General features: G+C 40.1%; 1 protein-coding gene across 7 annotated transcripts in view; it reads left to right on the forward strand.

Moving 5' to 3' along the window:
• Positions 1–18,304, forward strand: part of PDE3A (phosphodiesterase 3A) — a 227,101-nt gene that overhangs the window by 74,925 nt on the left and 133,872 nt on the right. Inside the window, exon 1 of one of the 7 annotated variants that reach the window (XM_064421428.1) lies at positions 15,541–15,562. The exons of the other annotated variants lie outside the window; for them this stretch is intronic. Within the exon in view, the coding sequence (XP_064277498.1) occupies positions 15,542–15,562 (21 nt within the window). The 5' untranslated portion in view covers position 15,541. Of the gene's footprint in view, positions 1–15,540; positions 15,563–18,304 lie in introns of those variants that run through there. 7 annotated transcript variants of the gene reach the window in all.

Raw genomic sequence — 18,304 nt, forward strand, 5'->3', positions numbered from 1 at the left:
AAGTAATTTAATTGTGGTTTCTAAACAGATGTACTTGGAAAAAAACCTGGCCAGAAATAACACATCAAAAGACAATTACCATTTTGTTATATATTTATTATGTAGCATCCTCTTTCTTTTCTTGCCCCTTGCTTGTCAGCTGAAAACTTCTTCAGGTTTTTTTTTTTAGAGGTGTTCCGTTTTGGGCAGCAAGCAGAGACAGAAGAATTGTGTGTGTTGTTTCCTTTTTAGCAGGAAATCAGTGGGAATATACATTACCCTGAGTAAGGTCCTGACACACAAACATGGCAGTGATGTACAAACACTAATATATGTACACACACTGAAATGTCCATGGGGTTTTTTACCCCCTTAGGGTCTGGAGGGAAAAAAAAACCCCTCCTTTTTGTTACCATGGTCACTGTTTATAATGACAGCATTTGCCAAAATTACCACACTGCACTTCCTTTAGCTTGGTGCTGCAAAGCCCTCTGCCTTTTAGCTGCTGCTAAGGTTTTTGCTCCAGAAGAGATCACTACAAAGAATTTGGTTTGTATTTTTTTTTTTCTGCCAACCATGGAAATCAAGAGCAGAGCTTCCCTGTCTCAGTGATGCAGGATCCTAATCTCAGCACACACTTTATCCTTAAGAGGAAGCCATTGTGGTAATTTGCTGGCAAATGCTCTAAGGCAATCAGCAAAGCACTCTTATGATTTCTGCTAACCCAAAGGAAACCACAAGCCAGTCTGTCTTGGGTAGTTCCTGTGATTTTTGTCATACCAACAGCTGATGCCTTTTTTGTCCTTTTCCTGTGATGCTCCAGCTACTTCACTTGGACAGCCTGGTGCCTGCAAACCAAGCATTCATGTTGGCTTGTGTGAGAAACCACTTTCTGCAGATCCATTCTGCTGTGTTGGAAAGTTATCTGATCCTTGGCTTTCCATCTCCCTCACTAAACATGCAGGTCAAATTCGTTCCTTCTTTTACTGTCCTTGACTTGAAGACTGGTGTCATTTCCAGAAATTCTGAAGCTGCAGCCTGAATATTTATTTTTTTAATCTTATCTCTGTGTTTTTTAATATTAGTTCTTCCAGCAATACATAAGCTATTTAATACCAAGTTGCTTAGGCTTTGACTTACAGTGGTATGATACTGCCCTGTTTAACATAGATATCCAAATATATGACCAGTGTAGATGCTGGACCTTACTGCCTAACCTGAGGTGTTTTCCAGGTGGCTTTGAAGGACTGGGCAGTTGTCACATTAAGGATGACCTGAATGCATTTTGGAGAGTTTGCATGTGCAGGCAATTCTGGCAGTGATAAAAGATGAGCCATGCATTTTGTTGGTGGAGCTGCACCATGCCAGCTGGAGTTGGAGCACCTGGGAGATTCAGCCTCTCCTGTGAAACTAAAAAAAAAAACAGCTCCTGTCTTGTAGAAGTGATTGCTGATGTTTTCTTTTTCCTCTTGAGTGCCAACACCAAGGGTAGCCATGTTCAGCAGGGGAACTTATTTTCATTCTCAGACTTTGCATGTGCCTGTCTGTGTCTGGAAAGAGCCTTGTTGCTAGGAATGCACAAGTGGCTTGGCCTTCACTCAGTTTATTTTACTGTTTTCATTCACCTATGCTGATTTTGAAGGAAAGCAAAATGCCATCATCTGCCTCCCTTGGTAGTGCTTTGGCTGTCCATTTTCTTTTCTGTCCCAGAAAGGAGATATTTCTGCCTACAAACTGGATTTACAATCACAAAATCAATTTTCCAGACATTCCAGTATAGTCTTTCCTAATACTTTGAGTGCATCAACAAAATAATGCAGTTTGGAGTATCTTAAATAGAGATTCACCTAAACTTATCTATAAATTTGTGTCCTTGTTGTAATACAAGCGAGCCAGTTTTTCTTGTAAACAGGAATTTATTCATTACTCAGTCAAGTTCAAATTCTTTTTCCAGCCAATGGAGAAGCTGCATGACTTCCCTTTATTTTGGAGGGTGAAAATAAATTTGAAGGCTGCATGGATTCAAGTGCTGCAGTCAGGGGAAGTGGAATTGCCTTTGAAGCAGATACTGCATTTATACAGAATTGTGGAACAGAGCTGTGAAGCATTTTTTGTTGTGAGATAGAGACAGGTATATTCTTTCCTGAAGGAAGGCAACTTGCTTCCTTATTCCCACAGTTGTTTGTGGTGGTCAGACAAAATACCCAGAAACTGAGTTTCTGAATATACGATCAGAAACTCAGTTTCTGAAAATATGATATTCAGGGTGCTTAGCTGGCTGTGGTTTCATGGTTACTTTATCATGTTAAGTTCAGGTGGCTGTTGACAGAGTAATAGTGCTTTCTAACCATTTTTATCCATTATATACCAGCAGTGCTATGAAATCACTTGCAGAGTAAGCTGTCAGGAACTGACCCTGCTGAAAATGGGGTTTTGTGGGTTTTTTATTTGGTTGTGTTTGTTGTTGTTGTGTTTTTGGTTATCCCTTGATTGTTCTAGTTTTTGTTACAAGCCTGAAATTGGACTGAATTTATATACTATATTTATAGCAGGTGTGTTCCTTGGGCCATGTTTTATCGCTGCAGGATGTCAGCAGGCTCTGCCTGTTGATACCCTGGTGCCATCCAAGTGTTTAGTGACTGACCAGTGACCTTCCCTGTGGCCCTTATGTCTGAGGCTTGCTTCTTGGTTTGTCTGTCATGCCTAGAAGTTCAGGAGAACCTGAAATCCTTTCAAGGAGGAAAGGATGAATCCTTTCATTGTGGTCATCAGAGTTTCTTTGTGGCTCTACAAGGGTAGGAAGGAGAGCTGACAGACTGCAGAAGAACTGATATGAGGGTTAGGAGTTCCCTAAGTGAGTGGGAATTTTTTCCATGGAAGAAAATACATGTCATTGAGGAACTGGCTGTAATTCATCTTTGTTCCTCACTCTGGCTTACAGAGAAACTAATGGGTACTATGGGTGCTCAGCATTCATGAAAACTGGCTTGCTTAATTCTAATGATTCTTAAATTTAATATGCTGCAGGTCCAGCTGTGGATGTTTTGAAGGTGCATGCTGTTTCTCTAACCAAGACTGTGAGCATTCAGAAAACCTCTATAAATAGGAGCTTTAGTGCCTGCAGATTTCATGTTTGGGGGTCCCATTTTTACTTCATCCCATTATTTTTAATTTTTCTTCCATTGGCTTAAGTCCCTTGTTTATCAACAAACATAAAATCCTTTATCCCATAGGTACTGCCTTCCTGTTGAAGTAACATTACATAAAGGCTTAAGTTTAGAATTTTATGCCTACTGCTTTTTCCCCATCATACTCGGAGGGATTCTTTTAATTTTTCATAAACCAGGAATTTCAGGCTATTAAGGGTAAAAATGCTGCTCTGTGGAGTGTTTGAAACCAGAGTTAGCATCATGAGAACAGAACCATGAACACCATGGTTAGAACCACTGATCTAACTTGTTGATGATTCAAGCCTGGTATTTTATTTTTTTCCCATTTGCCTTGTGTACATCCCTTGTAATGATGCTGTTGATAGGGATTCACAAAAACTCCATCCTGGGCTTGCAAAGAAATCTGGAAAGCCTAGAGAGATCCTAACAAAGTGCATGAGGCAGTGCAAGTTAGACAATGGGAGATGAGATGGAGTTTGATACTATATTATATTAAAGAATACTAAACCAAACTATACTAAAGAATACAGAAAGGATACAGACAGAAGACTAAAAAATACTAATGAAAAACTTGTGGCTCTCTCCAGAGTCTTGACACACCTTGACCCTGATTGGCCAATAAGTCAAAACAATTCACATAAAACCAATGAGACAATCTCCAACCACATTCCAAAGCAGAAGAACACAGGAGAAGCAATTGAGATAATATTGTTTTCCTTTTTCTCTGAGGCTTCTCAGGTTCCCAGGAGAGAAATCCTGGGCGAAGGGATTTTCCCAGAAAAATGACTGTGACAGAGCAGTTGGGCACTGAGGGATTCAAGGCTAATTTGTCCTGTCGCGACTCAGTTGCTGCCCTGGAACTTGGCTCGGTGGCTGCCAGAAACTCTTTTGTTTCTATTCTAGCAGGGCCCACTGCTGGATTCAGAAGTGGGTGGCCAATGGGAGATGAATTTTGTTGCCCACTCGTAGCACGGAGTGTTTAGAATTGGGTGCAAAAGGTGGGGACCTTGCTGCAGCCAGGTGACCCTTCCCAGGGAAGGCTTTGCTGGGCTCCTGGCTAGAGCCATGCACTGCCAGGGAGCAGCCTGGTGGCAGGGAGAGCTGTGCCCAGCCAGAGAAGGGAGCTGGGAAGCCCTGTCCTGCTCCTTATGGGGCTCCTGGCACGGTGTCTGCAGGAAGAACTGTAAGGAACAAGGAGAACAAACCAGTTGTGCCTGTGTGTCCAGGCATCTCTGCTCCTAGGCCAGCTGTTTTACTGGAAGAAAGTGGTTTTTACTTCTCCATGACAAGTTGAAGAGAGGGTTCCTAACCAAACAAACAGTAGGGGTTGAAGGGATGTCCCTCAGGTTGTGCCATGTGCTCTTGCTTTCCACCAGGGTGGAAAATTTTCCCGGATGTCCCAGGTAGGACCCGCAAACTTTACTCAATCCTTCCAGCCTCTGGAATACTGGAATGGAGCCCAGATGTGGTTGAATCCTGAAGAAAAATGCAGATAAAAAGCAAGTGTAGAGTTTAGTCTCCCTTTGCCAGCTCGTGAGCAGAGCAGCTTTGTTTTCTGCACTCAGAAGAAGCCCCAACATCCTCATGCCACCTCACTTTGACTCCTGTTGCTTTCCCTAACTTAATGGCAATAAAACAAAAGATGTTTTTGTTGTAGATGATAGAAGAAAAAAGCTTTTTTTTTACTTTGATCCTTATCTCCCAGATTCTTTTCCATACTTTGCTCAAAGGAATAGCATGAATTACCTCAAAGCAGGGAAGAGTTCCATTAATTAGTTTTAAACAGCATTTTACTATTTCGTCCCTTCTCAAGATATTAGCTTCAAATGTATAATCTTTGTTCTCATAACAGAAATTTGATCATAGAATACAGTATTTAGAAAAAATGATAAAAATCTATAACAAGGTAGTTACAGAATTAATTGATGTGAATTACTGAATATTTTGCTCAAAACAATGACACTTGATACCTCACCTTAGGCAACTAGGGCCAAATAAAGAGGAACTTCCTGATTCTTCATTTCAGTGTTTTCATCCTTTGATACAAGGTTTACACATTGATTCATTACTAAGTTCTCTGAGTCATGAGCAGATTGACTTTCTGTTCTGCACTGGAAGATATAGCTTAAAGAAATATCCCAAATTGTGTTCTTTTGTGTATTCTAAATCAACTGGAATATGGTTCTTTGTGATTGTTATAATAAAAAAAAAAAGCCAAGAAATGCAGGTTTCTGCTAGAACATGTTCTGTTTTTCTCATAAGCTCTGAATGTTGGATTTCAATATTTTATGCCTTATTTGTGGGGCTTTTTTAATTTTTTCCCCCTGTCCTGAGGAATGGCAAATAATCACAATGTATTAAAAATATCAAAAAGTAGTTTATGCTCTTGAACATCATTGTGTGGAAATAGAACAGGAAAACCAGGGTAAGTGAGTGGGTCTGGTTTTTGTGAGGATCCAAATCTGCAGCCATTAAGTGGCATTCTCATGTTCTTAGGTCACAGCCTGTGTTGCATGAGACAAAAGTATCACATTACACTCTTACCTTCTTTTGGGCATGTGAGGATATTTTTAACCATTCTGTATTAAAACAAATTCAGAAAAAGTACTTTTTATGGAAATAGGCATCAACAGTTTGTTGTTTTAGTTCTTGACTTATTAGTCTTGTTAAAATACAATTTCCTGAGAGTCAGAAATGCGGTTCTTCATTTTATGCCTTTTCTATAAAGAATGGAACTTTTCTACATCAGTGCCTGCTAACTAAGCAAGCTTGTAGCAGTTCACCTTTGTGGAAACCTAAGATATTAGAAACGCGCATAAGAAATTTCTATTGTAGAGGTAGGAGGTACTTTGGAGAGGTAAATTCAACTAGATTTTTGAAGTACATTTTAAAGTCACTCTGCTTTCTTGTATTTTGGCAGCAATTTTTGTCTTAGGCAGATATTTTAAATAAGTCAATTTTCGTGCCAGTAAGCAGAAAATTAGTTTATGTAAGCTCAGCCACAGTGTTCTTCATTAAAGTGAACAGAATGGCTCTTTCAATACCAATTCTTCATGACTCTGAGATGTGTGTATACACTACAATACAGAATATTGACACCATAAGCCAGGCCTGTGTAACTATCCCCATGTTGTATGTCTGGTGTCCTTAAGAAATATAAACAATTCAATTATATTGGTAGGGACACAGCTAAACACTGAATTAAAAGAAGGTGAAAGATTTAGATTGCCTGTTTATAATGTACTTTTTTCTATAGTTACAGTAAGGCTTTGGTAACAGCACTGGTGTCCTCATGAAATACAGACAATTGAATGGTACAGATAGAGACAAAGCTAAACATTGGATTGAAAGAAGGTTTCACTTCAATAGGCTTTGCCTATTTATAATGTGCTTTTTAATATTGTTACAGTAAGGCTTTGGTAACAGCACTGTGTTCCAGGACTGCTTTTTGACATCCTCATTATCCTGTTACTGACTTTTTAATTAGCTTGTGTACATGTGCTTTTGTCATTGGTGGTTGATATGTTATCTTGCTACTTTGAAGAGTTAAATTGGTTTCCAAACTTGCAGCCATCCATCTTGGTAACTACTTTGTGTTCTGCCACCACCGGATGCAGAAGGGAGAGCAGCTTTTCCTCAGAGCTGCTGCTTTCTCTTCTCTTCCTGACGGGATTTTGCTTGGGATGTTTCTTTGGCATCAGGGCTCCTGTTGTGCCCTGAAGTCCTGGGCTGCAGAGAGGAGCCCAGCCTGCTTAAATGGGGCTGGGAAGCTGTGCAAGGGCAGCTCTGTGCCTGGCTGTGAAGTGTGCTCCACTCTGACAGCCACAGCAGAACTGCTCCTTTTTCATCTTTGCTGAATAAAAAGGTTTAGCCTCCTTGGCCTCCCCTTGGTTTCAGGCAGCCTTTGGCAAAGGACTGGTTTTTATTTGTGGTTTTATGCTGGTTCTGGCTAGGGCACTCTTTATTGCTGTGTGGTTCTAGCAATCAAATTTCAATTTGTTCTGTTGGCAAATGAGTAAGGCACAAGAGAAATTTTATGTATATGTGAACAGAAATATGTTGTTTTTCTTTATTTCTTAAACCCTTGGCATGTTTTTTTATATTTCCAAAGCTGAGTGTTTCCCATATATGTATATGTTGATTGAGTTCATCTTTTTGGTTGCCATAAATTATATTTCTGTGTGTCTTGCACCACTTAGCAATGACACACATTGTTTTCTTTTGGTTTAAGCTCCCTTTGTTCTTAAAAGAGAGGTTATAAAACCCATTTACTAACCCTGAGGTAGAGAAGGATGATTATCAAAGAAAACATGGAATTTTAGAGGCTGTTAGGAAAGGATTGAAGCATATAATATGTACTCTTCTCCTGTGATTTTTACATTTTTGCCAGAAAAACAGGGCATCCTCTGTGATGTTGTTTGGTCTTAAGTAAAAATGTGGATCTTTACTGCCTGTCTTTTAATACAGAAAGGAATTAATCCTGTTGGTCTGAATGGCTGGGACCCCTTGACATCCCAAATTTGTTAATTACAATTTACAAGTTAATTACCTGTTACACTCATGTGCAGCACATTGCTCCACTAAGTCAGGAGCTGTTTGCAGTAAGGAGGCATTGTAAAAAAATTTGTGTAGTGTGGATCTTTTATTTGAGGATCAGTAAGCGTCCATATTTTTATAGCTGTTTTTGCAGATTTTTTCAACCCATATTTTGCAGGATTGGAGGAAGATTGTGAAATGGCTTAGAGGGAAATATGCTCGAAGTAAACATCGCAACACACTTGGGTTATCCACATTAATAGAAATATTTAACAGATTGAGGAGAGCTCAGCATCGTGTAACAGCAGTGATATGTTGCATTCCAAGATCCTAAGGCATGTCACAGTCATTAATTAACTGGAAACAATAACTTCCTTTGATGACAAGTAGTGTTTCCTCCTGATGAGGCACAGAGGATTAGATGCCTATCTCAAAGCAAAACATGCTGCTATTAAAAGACACTTTTATGAGTGCTTATTCTTTTCCATTTTCACTCACTTTCATGTAAGGGTGTATATCACATCACCTCATTGTGTGTTTAATTGCTTAATTGCATCCTACTCTTCCTCTGCTTTGATGCTAGTGGAGGAGTAAATCACTTTGCTCAGAGTGCAGACAAATATTCTGCTGGTACAGTACAATGTTATTTAAAAAAAAAAAGAAAGCAGGCATTCTTGTAAGGAGTGAATTTTCATGGAAAATCCAACTTTTCTCTTATAAGACTAGTGATAAAGTTCTCTTTTAATATACACGTATATTCATTAGCATATAGTAGCTTTTAGCCTAAAGGAAGGATGTCAGCTCAAGTGGAAGGAGATAATGAAATAAAAAAAGGAGATAGTGAAATAAAAAAACACAGCTGATGATGGTTTTGTTGGGAAGAGAAGATGATGTTCCTTTCTCCCAGCACACTGGGAGATGCTGTCTTTTGTCCCATGAGACCCCGGGTGTCTAGTTCCCCTTCCTTTGCAAGTGAAAGTGTAACTAAACAGGCAAAATGTTGTGCATCAGATGCAGCTCTCAGCATAACACAGGCTGGTCTCACAGGCAGGAAGGAGCCAGCACTGCAGCCAGAAGGAAACCCACTGCAGTTCCCCATCCCCTCCTCTGCACAGCACAGATGGTTCTCGTGAGTTGCTTACTTTAATAGGCCTTCACGGGATGCAGAAGGAATGTTCCAGCTGAGGAAAGCCAGTGTAGTAACACCATGAATCAGTGTGCCAGACTGATCTGCTGGCTTCCCAGGAAAGAAAAAAGAATAAATTGCAATCAGCGCGTGGTGCTGGTTCGGGCTGGGTAAAACAACGGCTGCGCCAGGCACTGATCAAGTTTGGAGGCCTCTTTAAAAGGCCTGCTTGAAAATTTGTTTTCTCAGATTATGTCCAAATACTCCCTGTGAGCTGCCAGTCCCACCCTCCTGTCCAGTGCAGAGCCCTGTGCTGTTGTGCAATGCAGCCTTTGAAAGCTGCTCGCTGTTCTGAGCAGACACCAACCTGGCTGTCAGAGCGCCAGGGTGGGCTTCTTTTCCTCTCCTTGCAGCTGCTTGTAAACAAATCACTCTGAAAATCTGAAAATGCTCTGGGAGGGGGGATGACATGAAGGATGAGTTATTGTTGTTGTTGCTCCCTTGCCTTTTCTTTTTTTTTCTTCCCCCTAATCAGCAGCACTCAGTAAGCTCATTTTTGGTTCAGGTTTTCAGAACTGGTATTTGATATGTGGTCTCAGTAAGGGCTGCCTTTGCTGACCAGGCTGATGGCAGCTGACTTGTTATCAGAGTGAAGGGCTACATGCACCAAGTGATCCATCTCGCATCAAGAGACAGAGAAATGAAATTTAAAAAGCACAGTTACAAATCACTGATGTGACAACTTAGTGAAAACAAAGACAAAAAGAATCCTTGATCCATAAAAGCAAATAAACTTTAGTTCTCCTTGTGACAAACGGGAGTTAATTTAGTTATTGGGATTTTAGAAGGTGGTTCCAAGTCAGGTCCAAAGCTGAGGTGGTGATCTAAAAGGTTGTTACAGAAATTATTTGGCATTTGTAGATCTTTTCAAAACCATTTGTGGTGAGCAGGCCATTTATTTAAGTCCTGTACATTTCCTTCTCTACAGAACTGAGATAAGTGAGCCCTTCCTCACAGAAGTGATGCTCTTTCCTCTCTGTGGTGGTTTTGGTTTGTTAATTTGAGATTTTTTGGTTAATGTATTAATGGGTGTGTTCTGTTGTGAGGTAGGACTAGGAGAAAAGTAAAGTAGGCTTAAAACTTTAAAAGGGTGTAAAGAACAATTTCTTGATAGTAATTAAAAGAGAGAGTAATAAGAGAATAAAACCTTTAGGATACTTTTCTTTTTATATTTTTTATTTTTTACTGAAGAGAAATAAAACCTCAAGTTTTAGTTAGTTTACTACTTCTAGAATAGGGGGTTTTTTGAGTTTATTTAGGGAGAGAAGTTTTTTTGTTAATGTTATGGGGACTTCTTTATAAGAAAATAGTTTTCTGTGTTTTTTAATTTTTATGAATAGCAGTTTTTTGGGGAAATTTGTTATAATGAATCTTGTTTTTATAAGCTTTTTTTCATAGTTGTGTTTATGATTTATGTTAATTTATGGGGTATTGTTTTAAAGATAAATTGTTTAAAGGTAAGGGTTTTCATTATTTATTTCTGAAATAATTTTTTTTGGGAGTATGAAATTTTTATTACCCTTCTCTTTTTGCAAAACCAGCATAGTCTCCCTTGTGGCACTTCCCATATTTGATGAACCAAGTTCCAGAAGAGTCCAGTTTAGAAAAGAAGATGCAATCAAAACTACGTGTGTGTTGAGGTGGGAGAGGGAATAAAGTTATCCTGCCGTGGGACTCTAAAATTAAGTGTTCCACGTTCTGCTCTGACCCTGGGAGTTGTGTTGTACAATCTTAACATGTGATTTAGAATATAAACGGGGAGCTTTTGGCTCTGGAAAGTTTGGTTTGGCTGGACTGGATCATTCTGTGTCCTGGAGGTGCATCCTGCATCTCAAGGATGAGAGAGGGGCAATGCTGCAGAAGCTCTGCAAGCTTGAAGTTTGCACTTGTCCTCATGGAATGCATCACCTTAACAAAACCAGCAAAGTCTTTGCTCCCTTTTTCATCATTTCATCACATCTGGCTCATAACAGCATAGCTCTTTCATTTTCATGGAGAAAAATATTTAAAAAGCCTCATAGGTACAGAATATAGAGAGAGGCATGAAAACTACACCAGAAACTAATGATGGGTTCTTTCCCCTCAAAATTTTTAGGAAGAATGTGTGTGTTGTCTTCACTCTTAATTCCTGCACAGCTGGGGGATATCAGGTTTGTTCCAGCCCTGGCAGGGCTTTGCTTTGGCAGTGGTCTGGCAAGAGGTTTGGGATGGGGTTCCCAGGAAGGCTCAAGTGTTTCTGGGGGGCTCCACACACTTCACTGTTCTCTCCACCAAGGGTGTGTTCTCACCATGCCTTGGGTGCCTGTGTTGTATTTCTGTCTCAAGGACCTGTTGCCCTTAAGGAGTTTGGTTCTTGCTGTGCTCCAGGTGCCTTCCCAGGATCTTTCTGACTCTTGATGTTTAGTGCTGTCCGTGGCTCAGTTATTTATGTGACTGGTGATATGGTAAAGACAACTGTAAAGTATAAATTTGCTAATGGTTGTCTGCGCTGGTTTCAACTGAAATTGTTATGCTGATGTGGGAGAGCAGACATATATCTAAGAAACAAAGTGTTCCAGAATGGTTTTGTGATTCAATAGAGCGGGTTTGGAATAGTGTATTTGCTGCTTTGAAGGGGGAAAGAATTATACCATCAAATAATGAAAGGAAGAACCTGTCTGTCCTATCCTGGTTTCTTGCTGAAATCAGTTTCAGAAGTATGTTCATAGAATCTTCTGCAGTGGAAAATTCTTCCATTCCTCTACATTATGAAGAACAGATCACTTGGAAGGTTATGTGAAAAAAAAAATTATTTTATGACTAGACTTGTGACATTTCCTTATTCAGTCATTTAAAAGCATTGCTCCACTTTTGCATGACTGCAATCTTGATGTAACCTCTTTTCACCTTCAGCTCTCTGCTTGTGTTTCAGAATGCCTAATCGGCATTAATTTGGTGGTTTTAAACTTTTTTTTTTAAATTTGGTTTTCCATAGCATGGAGAAATATTTGGTTTAAGATGCACTCTCCTGCATTTGTATTTGGCAATGCCTTGCTGGTTGACTCAGTTTGACTTGAGACTCCAGGTGTTGTGAGAGGTTGTGACCAAGGATTCCTTTTGTGCTCTCTGGGGACAAACCTTTCCTCTTTAAACAAACCAATAGGAACAACATCAGCTGTAATGTTTGATGGTTGAAACTGTTTGATGGCCCATCTGAGCCTTGCCTTTTGCACTCATGTGTAATTCTAGCACTGGATGGGGAGCAGTGACAGATGCTGAGCACACAGACCAGTGTGACTCCTCTTGCTACAAAAGCCTGCTGGTGTGTGTTCAAAGGCACTGTGAATTTTGTGGTTGTGCAAATCTGTGTCAGGGACACCCCTGCAGCTCAGTCTGGGCTCCAGCTTCCTGCCAAAGCAGTGCACATTGATTCCTGTGCTCTTAACCCTTTCTTTTGAGCAGTTGTGGGTAATTCTGGGTAAATCTTGGAAATGTCTACTACTCAGTGTTCTGCTTCCCTAGCAGCAGATTTAAAAAACAAAAACAAGCAACAAAAAAAACCACCAAAACCCCAAAAACAACCCAAAAAACCCCAACCAAAACGTAGTGATTTATCTACTCAGCTGAATGCTAGAAACATTTAATGATAGAGGAAGTAACAAGGTAGGTTAAGGAACCTCCATGCAACTTACTTTCCAGAACGTTTTTCCCCATGTATCCTAACTTAAAGGGGGAAAAAACGACTCAAAAGCTAGCTTGGCCTCAGGAGCAAAAGTGCGTCTTGCACTGCTGAGAGTTCCTCCTAAATTGCTGTATACATGATCATTTGATCTCTGTCTGCTTGGCTTAATTAAAACACTGGAATGTTTGCTCAGTAGATAAGAACATTTCTGGGAGTTATTTAAATTAGCAAGTACTCTGCTTACTGTCATTAAGTGCCTTTGCCCCAGCCCTCCTCCCCTGCTCCTCACAGCGTGTAGCAATAAATGATATATGACTAAAGAATAAGAGCAGTTGAGTCACAGATGGTCCAAGGTAAAGCCTTTAAGTGAATGCTGAATCTCCTTGCTGTTCATGTTAAAAGAGGTGTGGGGGTGTTTCTTTTGTGTTTCTCTTCTTTTTTTAAAAAACTCCACTTCTCTCTCTTTTGTCTGAAACTTTGGGTCTTGACATGAGCAAGACGTTTTCTGTAGAGGAAAATCATTGTTAAGTTGTAGATTGTCTAAAAAACATGTTTAAATGTAGTGTTAGCAATTGGAATAGGCTAAATAATATTAAAATGTTCCATCTAGTATTTGGATTCTTGTTGTTACTATTTGCTTTCCAAAGTGTATTCTAATTTGATTTTTTTTTTCCATTTCTTTTGTTTGAAATATTCGGCGAGTGTTTGTATTTTTCAATTTCTTAGATTTTACTGCTGTAACTCTGGAATTTATTTTGGCCTTTTAGATATGAATGACTTGATATTTTCCCTGTCCTTGTAAGGCATCCCATTGCTCAACCTCTGTGAAGCAAAACATCTTTTAATGTGTCCTGATCACCACCAAGGGTAATGGGAAAAGACTGCTATATCACTTTCTTTCATTTTGTGAGTTCTTTCAAAAATTTAATTTGAAAGAAAAAAAAAAAAGGCAGATTGGAAAAGCTTCCTCCATGACATAAGGGACCCTTTGTCTCAAGATGTTAACAGGTTTATAGAAATGTCTGCTGCTTACAAAATGTGCGGAGCCCAGGGACCAAATATTTAAGGTTTCTGCCATACTTTCCAGACCTGGTGGCTTGCAGTAATCCAAAGGCTACAGTTTCATTCACTGGTGTGAGTTTTGTGAATTTGAATCTAATTTGTAAAATTCTACTGTTCTTACCAAGGTTGGCTGTCTGAAGTATCTCATAATCAGACATTTTCTGGAAGGCAGATTTTTATTAACCTGTAATGCTGTGTAGTGAAAAGCATGTTGACAGCAGGGAGATACAGGTCTTTTTCAAGCAGCCAGAGGTGGGGGGATGTTGATCAGAATTTTCCATTATTTTTCTGTTTGTTATGTTCAAGATCAGTACATGTATAGGATCTGATACCTCAGTGTTTGCTGAGTTGTCTTTATGCCCCTCACCTTCACGGCTTGTTCTTCCCCACTGTCAGATCACCATATGCATTATTTCATACATTTCAGTGCATTATTTCATGTTCTGCAGGGTTGTTGTCTCCCTTTGGAAGGCAGGTTGCTCTCCATTGCCCATGTGGTGCTCAGTATTTGATCTGCATTTAGTCGGGGAGCAGCAAATGTGGGTGGCAGGGGTGTCAGGTGGCAGTCACATCATTCAGGAATGGGGGCAAGGACAGGATGGCTTTGTACATGGACTGTTCAAGCAGCCAGTCACCACCCAAAAGTCCCTTGCTTTAAGTACACAGAAGAGTTTTCTGGTGTTTAAATGGTGTGTTTATCCAGTGAAAGTTTCTGAGGGCCTTTTCTGGAAGAGAAAAGGGCCAAGCAGGATGACAAACAGTGGATTAGTGCAGCTAATTTGAGCTGGCTCATGGCTCAGCTTTTCCTCATCCTGAGAGCTGCATTTACTTACTCCTGCTTTCATCCTGCTGTGTTTCCTGTTCCATCATGAGTGTGGATAACACCACCTCGGTGAAAATAAAGCCATTGGAAACAAATTCTTTTTCTTGGTTTGAATTGTTTCAGCACTGCTGGGCTGTGTGATGCCATTCAAGAAGCAGAGAGGGGGAGGAGGAGGGAGGAGGAAGGCTGTGCAGGTGTGGATGCACAGGGACATGACTCCAGACAGCAAGAGCTGCAGAGGAGCTGGCTCAGGCAGCACTGAGGTTATGCAGAGAGCTGAGAAGGCAGCCAGCTCGAGAGGAGTGCAGCAGGGGAACAGAGCGAGAGCAGATCCACAAAGCATGTTGGATGGAGTCCACAGGGAGCTTTACAAACCAAGAAAGATATTACTTATGCTGGGTCAGGTTTCTTTCCACGCAGATGTTGTGTTAGCTCTTGCATTGTCATTATGTTGGACCTCTTCAGTGTGACTAATACTGCACAAATTTCAGATCTTTTAGTCTCCATGAATATTCAAATGCAAGGAATAAGCCTTGAAAAGTTTTCTCTATTGCTTGTCCTTCTACTGCCCTGAAGTAAAATAACTTCCCCTACTGGATTTTAAAAGATTAAGTGGGGAGTGAGTTTGCTTTCATGTGCAAATCAAAATGAACTTGCGTGCTTTGCATTTCCATGTCCCGAACTGTAAAAAAAAATCAAGGTGTTTGGTTTTCATGTTTTTTATATAATAAGGGAAATTATTTCTGAACTTCCCTGCTGTTTTCTGTGATTGCTGCTTTAACTCTTCAATGAGTTAAAGGGCTGGGAAGAGACTGTGGATATGACTGTGTAAACTTTATGATAATGCCTCATAAACGCCAGCTCTGTGAAAAAACCCCAGTGTTTCTGCTTCCTGTGTTTCCTGCCATTCCCTTCTCTCCTAGCAACAGCCAATTTGGGCAGTGGCTTTTGATGCTCCACGGTGTTTGGACAATGTGCGTGCACTGCCATGATCAGCCCTGGCTCAGTGTAACCAGCCAGAGCTGCAAGCATATGGTGATTTCTGTGAGGAATTAAACCAAAGCCTGGAGGACTGGGCAGAGCCCTTCCAGAGGAGCAAGGATCTGTCAGCAGAGCTGCAGCCCATGTGTAATTCCTGCAAATCTGTGAGTGGGAAATGCCAGGGCTTATTGGGCCATGCATTAAATGTCATTGAACAGATGTGCAGAGAGCCTTTCATTCATACTGCTGCTAGCAGTGAATGGGGTATTATGCTCCCATTCTACATTTTTAAGTCAAGTGTAAAGATATGTTTGAAAAGGAGAGTGTTAAGTGCACCCTGCTGCCATTCATGTTCAAATACAGTGGGGTTTTTTCCTGCAGTATCTAAAATTAATTACGTGGGGTATAAGGATTTAAGAATAGTCTCAAGTTGTACAAAATATGAAAATATACAGTGAGTATTGTTTGTATGGTTTTGATCAAATATATGTACATCTCTCATCTGACAGAGAGAATTTTTCAGAAAGAGCAGTTCTTGATCTCTAGCCTTACCCTTTCCCAAGGGCTGTGTTATCTTTGCTCTCAGGGTTCCTTCAATACCTGTGTGTTTTAATAGTATTGCTTTTAAAGGGCTTAGAAATCTGCAAGGAAAATCAGGTGTTTGCTGTTTTCCTAAATCCTCTTCACAAACCTTTCATTGCTCTCCTCCACTTCCTCTTCCTTTCAGTTCTCTCCTTGTTTTACACCAATGTGAATTACCTTCAGGAATTCCCTGTCACTCTCCTGATTACAGAAGAGTCTTAAGTCTGACTTAACCTTATCCTCATGCTCAGTCAGCTCACCTTGTATGAAAGGATTGCCCTTGAGATGCCTGTTAAAGGTCACACAGGAGGACTCTGATTTTTTCTCATGGGTGCCCTGACAAAAGGTTTGTGCATCTCAGATCTCAGCCTGTTTGTACCTCTGTTGGCGTTAACATTAAAATGTACAGATAAATTTGTCATGTTATGTGTGAGCTTCTTGGCCTCTCTCAATGAGGGTGGTCCAGGTTTTACAAGGAAAAAAAACAAGTTTAGGATCTGTTGGATTTTGGGGGTTTTTTTTGTATTTCTTTCTTTTTTTTTTTTTTTAACAGAGAGAAACTCAAAAAAGTGTCGTAAAGGAGTAAGATACAGCACTCTTGAGAATTACATCCAAATATTAGGGCTTAGGAAGAGACCTTCCCAGAGACTAAGGAGATAGGGTAATATCTGCTTGTCAGGGAGCTCTTGGACCATCCTCTTAAACATCTGACACCAGCTGGATGAGGGACACTGAACTGGAACAGCAATGAACTGTTCAAAGACTTGCTCATGCCAGAAGCGTGACTTCCAGAAAGTCCAACCATGGAGAAACTTAGCATTTAAAGACATTCCCTTTTTTGGTTTGATTTATCAGCATCCAAAGAATGGTGTAAAGTGCCTAAATTTTGGACACCAGAGGAAAGGAAAAAATACATTAAGAGAAAAGAGTGATTTTTGAGGTGCCTTCATTCATCTGCCACCATCTCGTTCCTGTCTAGGTTTCATATCATGCCTCCTCTTGGACTTAAGTGTGTTTTCTAAAGGGAGAGTGTTAAATCAACAGCAGGTAACCTAGAAGGCACTTCCGGGGGCTTGCCTTTTTTGTTTGTTTGTTTAATTTGGTTGACTTGCACACTCTGTTTTTATCTAAGTCACAAAGACTTTTGATACCCCTTTCTAAATCATTGTGGTGGTGCTTATTCTTGTTTTCTCCTTGAAAAAAGCATGAGAAACATGAAGTTACTAAGTTGGCTGTGCTGTGGGTGGAGTTGGACCAGATGAACTCCAAAGGTCCCTTCCAACATCAGTTACTGTATACGTAAAAAATATTTTAATTAAATATTCATGTGGGGTTTTTTGGGGTTTTTTTTTTGAGCTTCCCTCTCTGTAGTTGCACTGTGCAGCACTTTTGAGAGAAGTAATTTTGGAATTCAAGATAAACTCTCTTTTCATGTTCCCCTGGTTTTGTATGTTGGCATCAGCAGCTGTGTGGGCACCATCTGGGAGTGAACTCTTTAAGGCTTCAGTGGCATCTTAGTAGCATTTGCTGACTTGTGCAAAGAAAAGTATGGTCAGTGGAGTGCCATGTCCCTTCTGTCACTCTGTCACAAATATTTAAGGAAATGAGGAGGGCTAACATGATTTGAGTATTTTCAGCCAAGGAATTAAAGATGACAGTAGGATGAACTCTAGAAATACCAAATGAGCTAGGTAAAGAATTTCAGACCTTATTTCAAAATAGATTTTTCCACTTGTGTTTAAATGTTAAATTATGTTTCACTTTTAAAAGATTAACAGAAATATATGCTAGCCAAAAATGACACAAAGCTTTATTTTGAGAAGAACCTGCTCTTGGGGTTACTTTGAAATGTTGCTGTTTCTTGGCCTAAGACAATTTCTGCTCTCCCCACTTCCCTCCTTCATTTTTACTGAACCACGAAGCCAGAGAATTTAATTACTCATTTAGCTCAGCTTTCAAGCTCTCAGCATGCTTATGTTAACCATACAATTGGGCATTTCACAATACTGACCAGATTAATTGATCACTTCAAATATTATCCTGTTTCAACTACAATTTACATCAAACTTATCACTCTGAAATAATGCACTGTTTCCTGAGACCATGTTTGGTTTGAGATTGAAAGTGCCTTGGAAGCTGAGAGGAAGTACACTCGATTGGGAAGGAAAGAGGGAATCACAAGGGCAGGTTAACAGGCTAACAAAAAACCATCTGGATTATCCTACTTTCAGGACCCAGTCATCCTAAAAGTCTTAGGTCTGGAAAGGACATATGGTGTGATCTGTTCCAATTCTTCCCTGTCATGGTCAAGTGTGTTATGCATT

This window comes from Passer domesticus, chromosome 5 (assembly GCF_036417665.1).
Source record: "Passer domesticus isolate bPasDom1 chromosome 5, bPasDom1.hap1, whole genome shotgun sequence".
In the NCBI taxonomy this organism is placed as follows: domain Eukaryota; kingdom Metazoa; phylum Chordata; class Aves; order Passeriformes; family Passeridae; genus Passer; species Passer domesticus.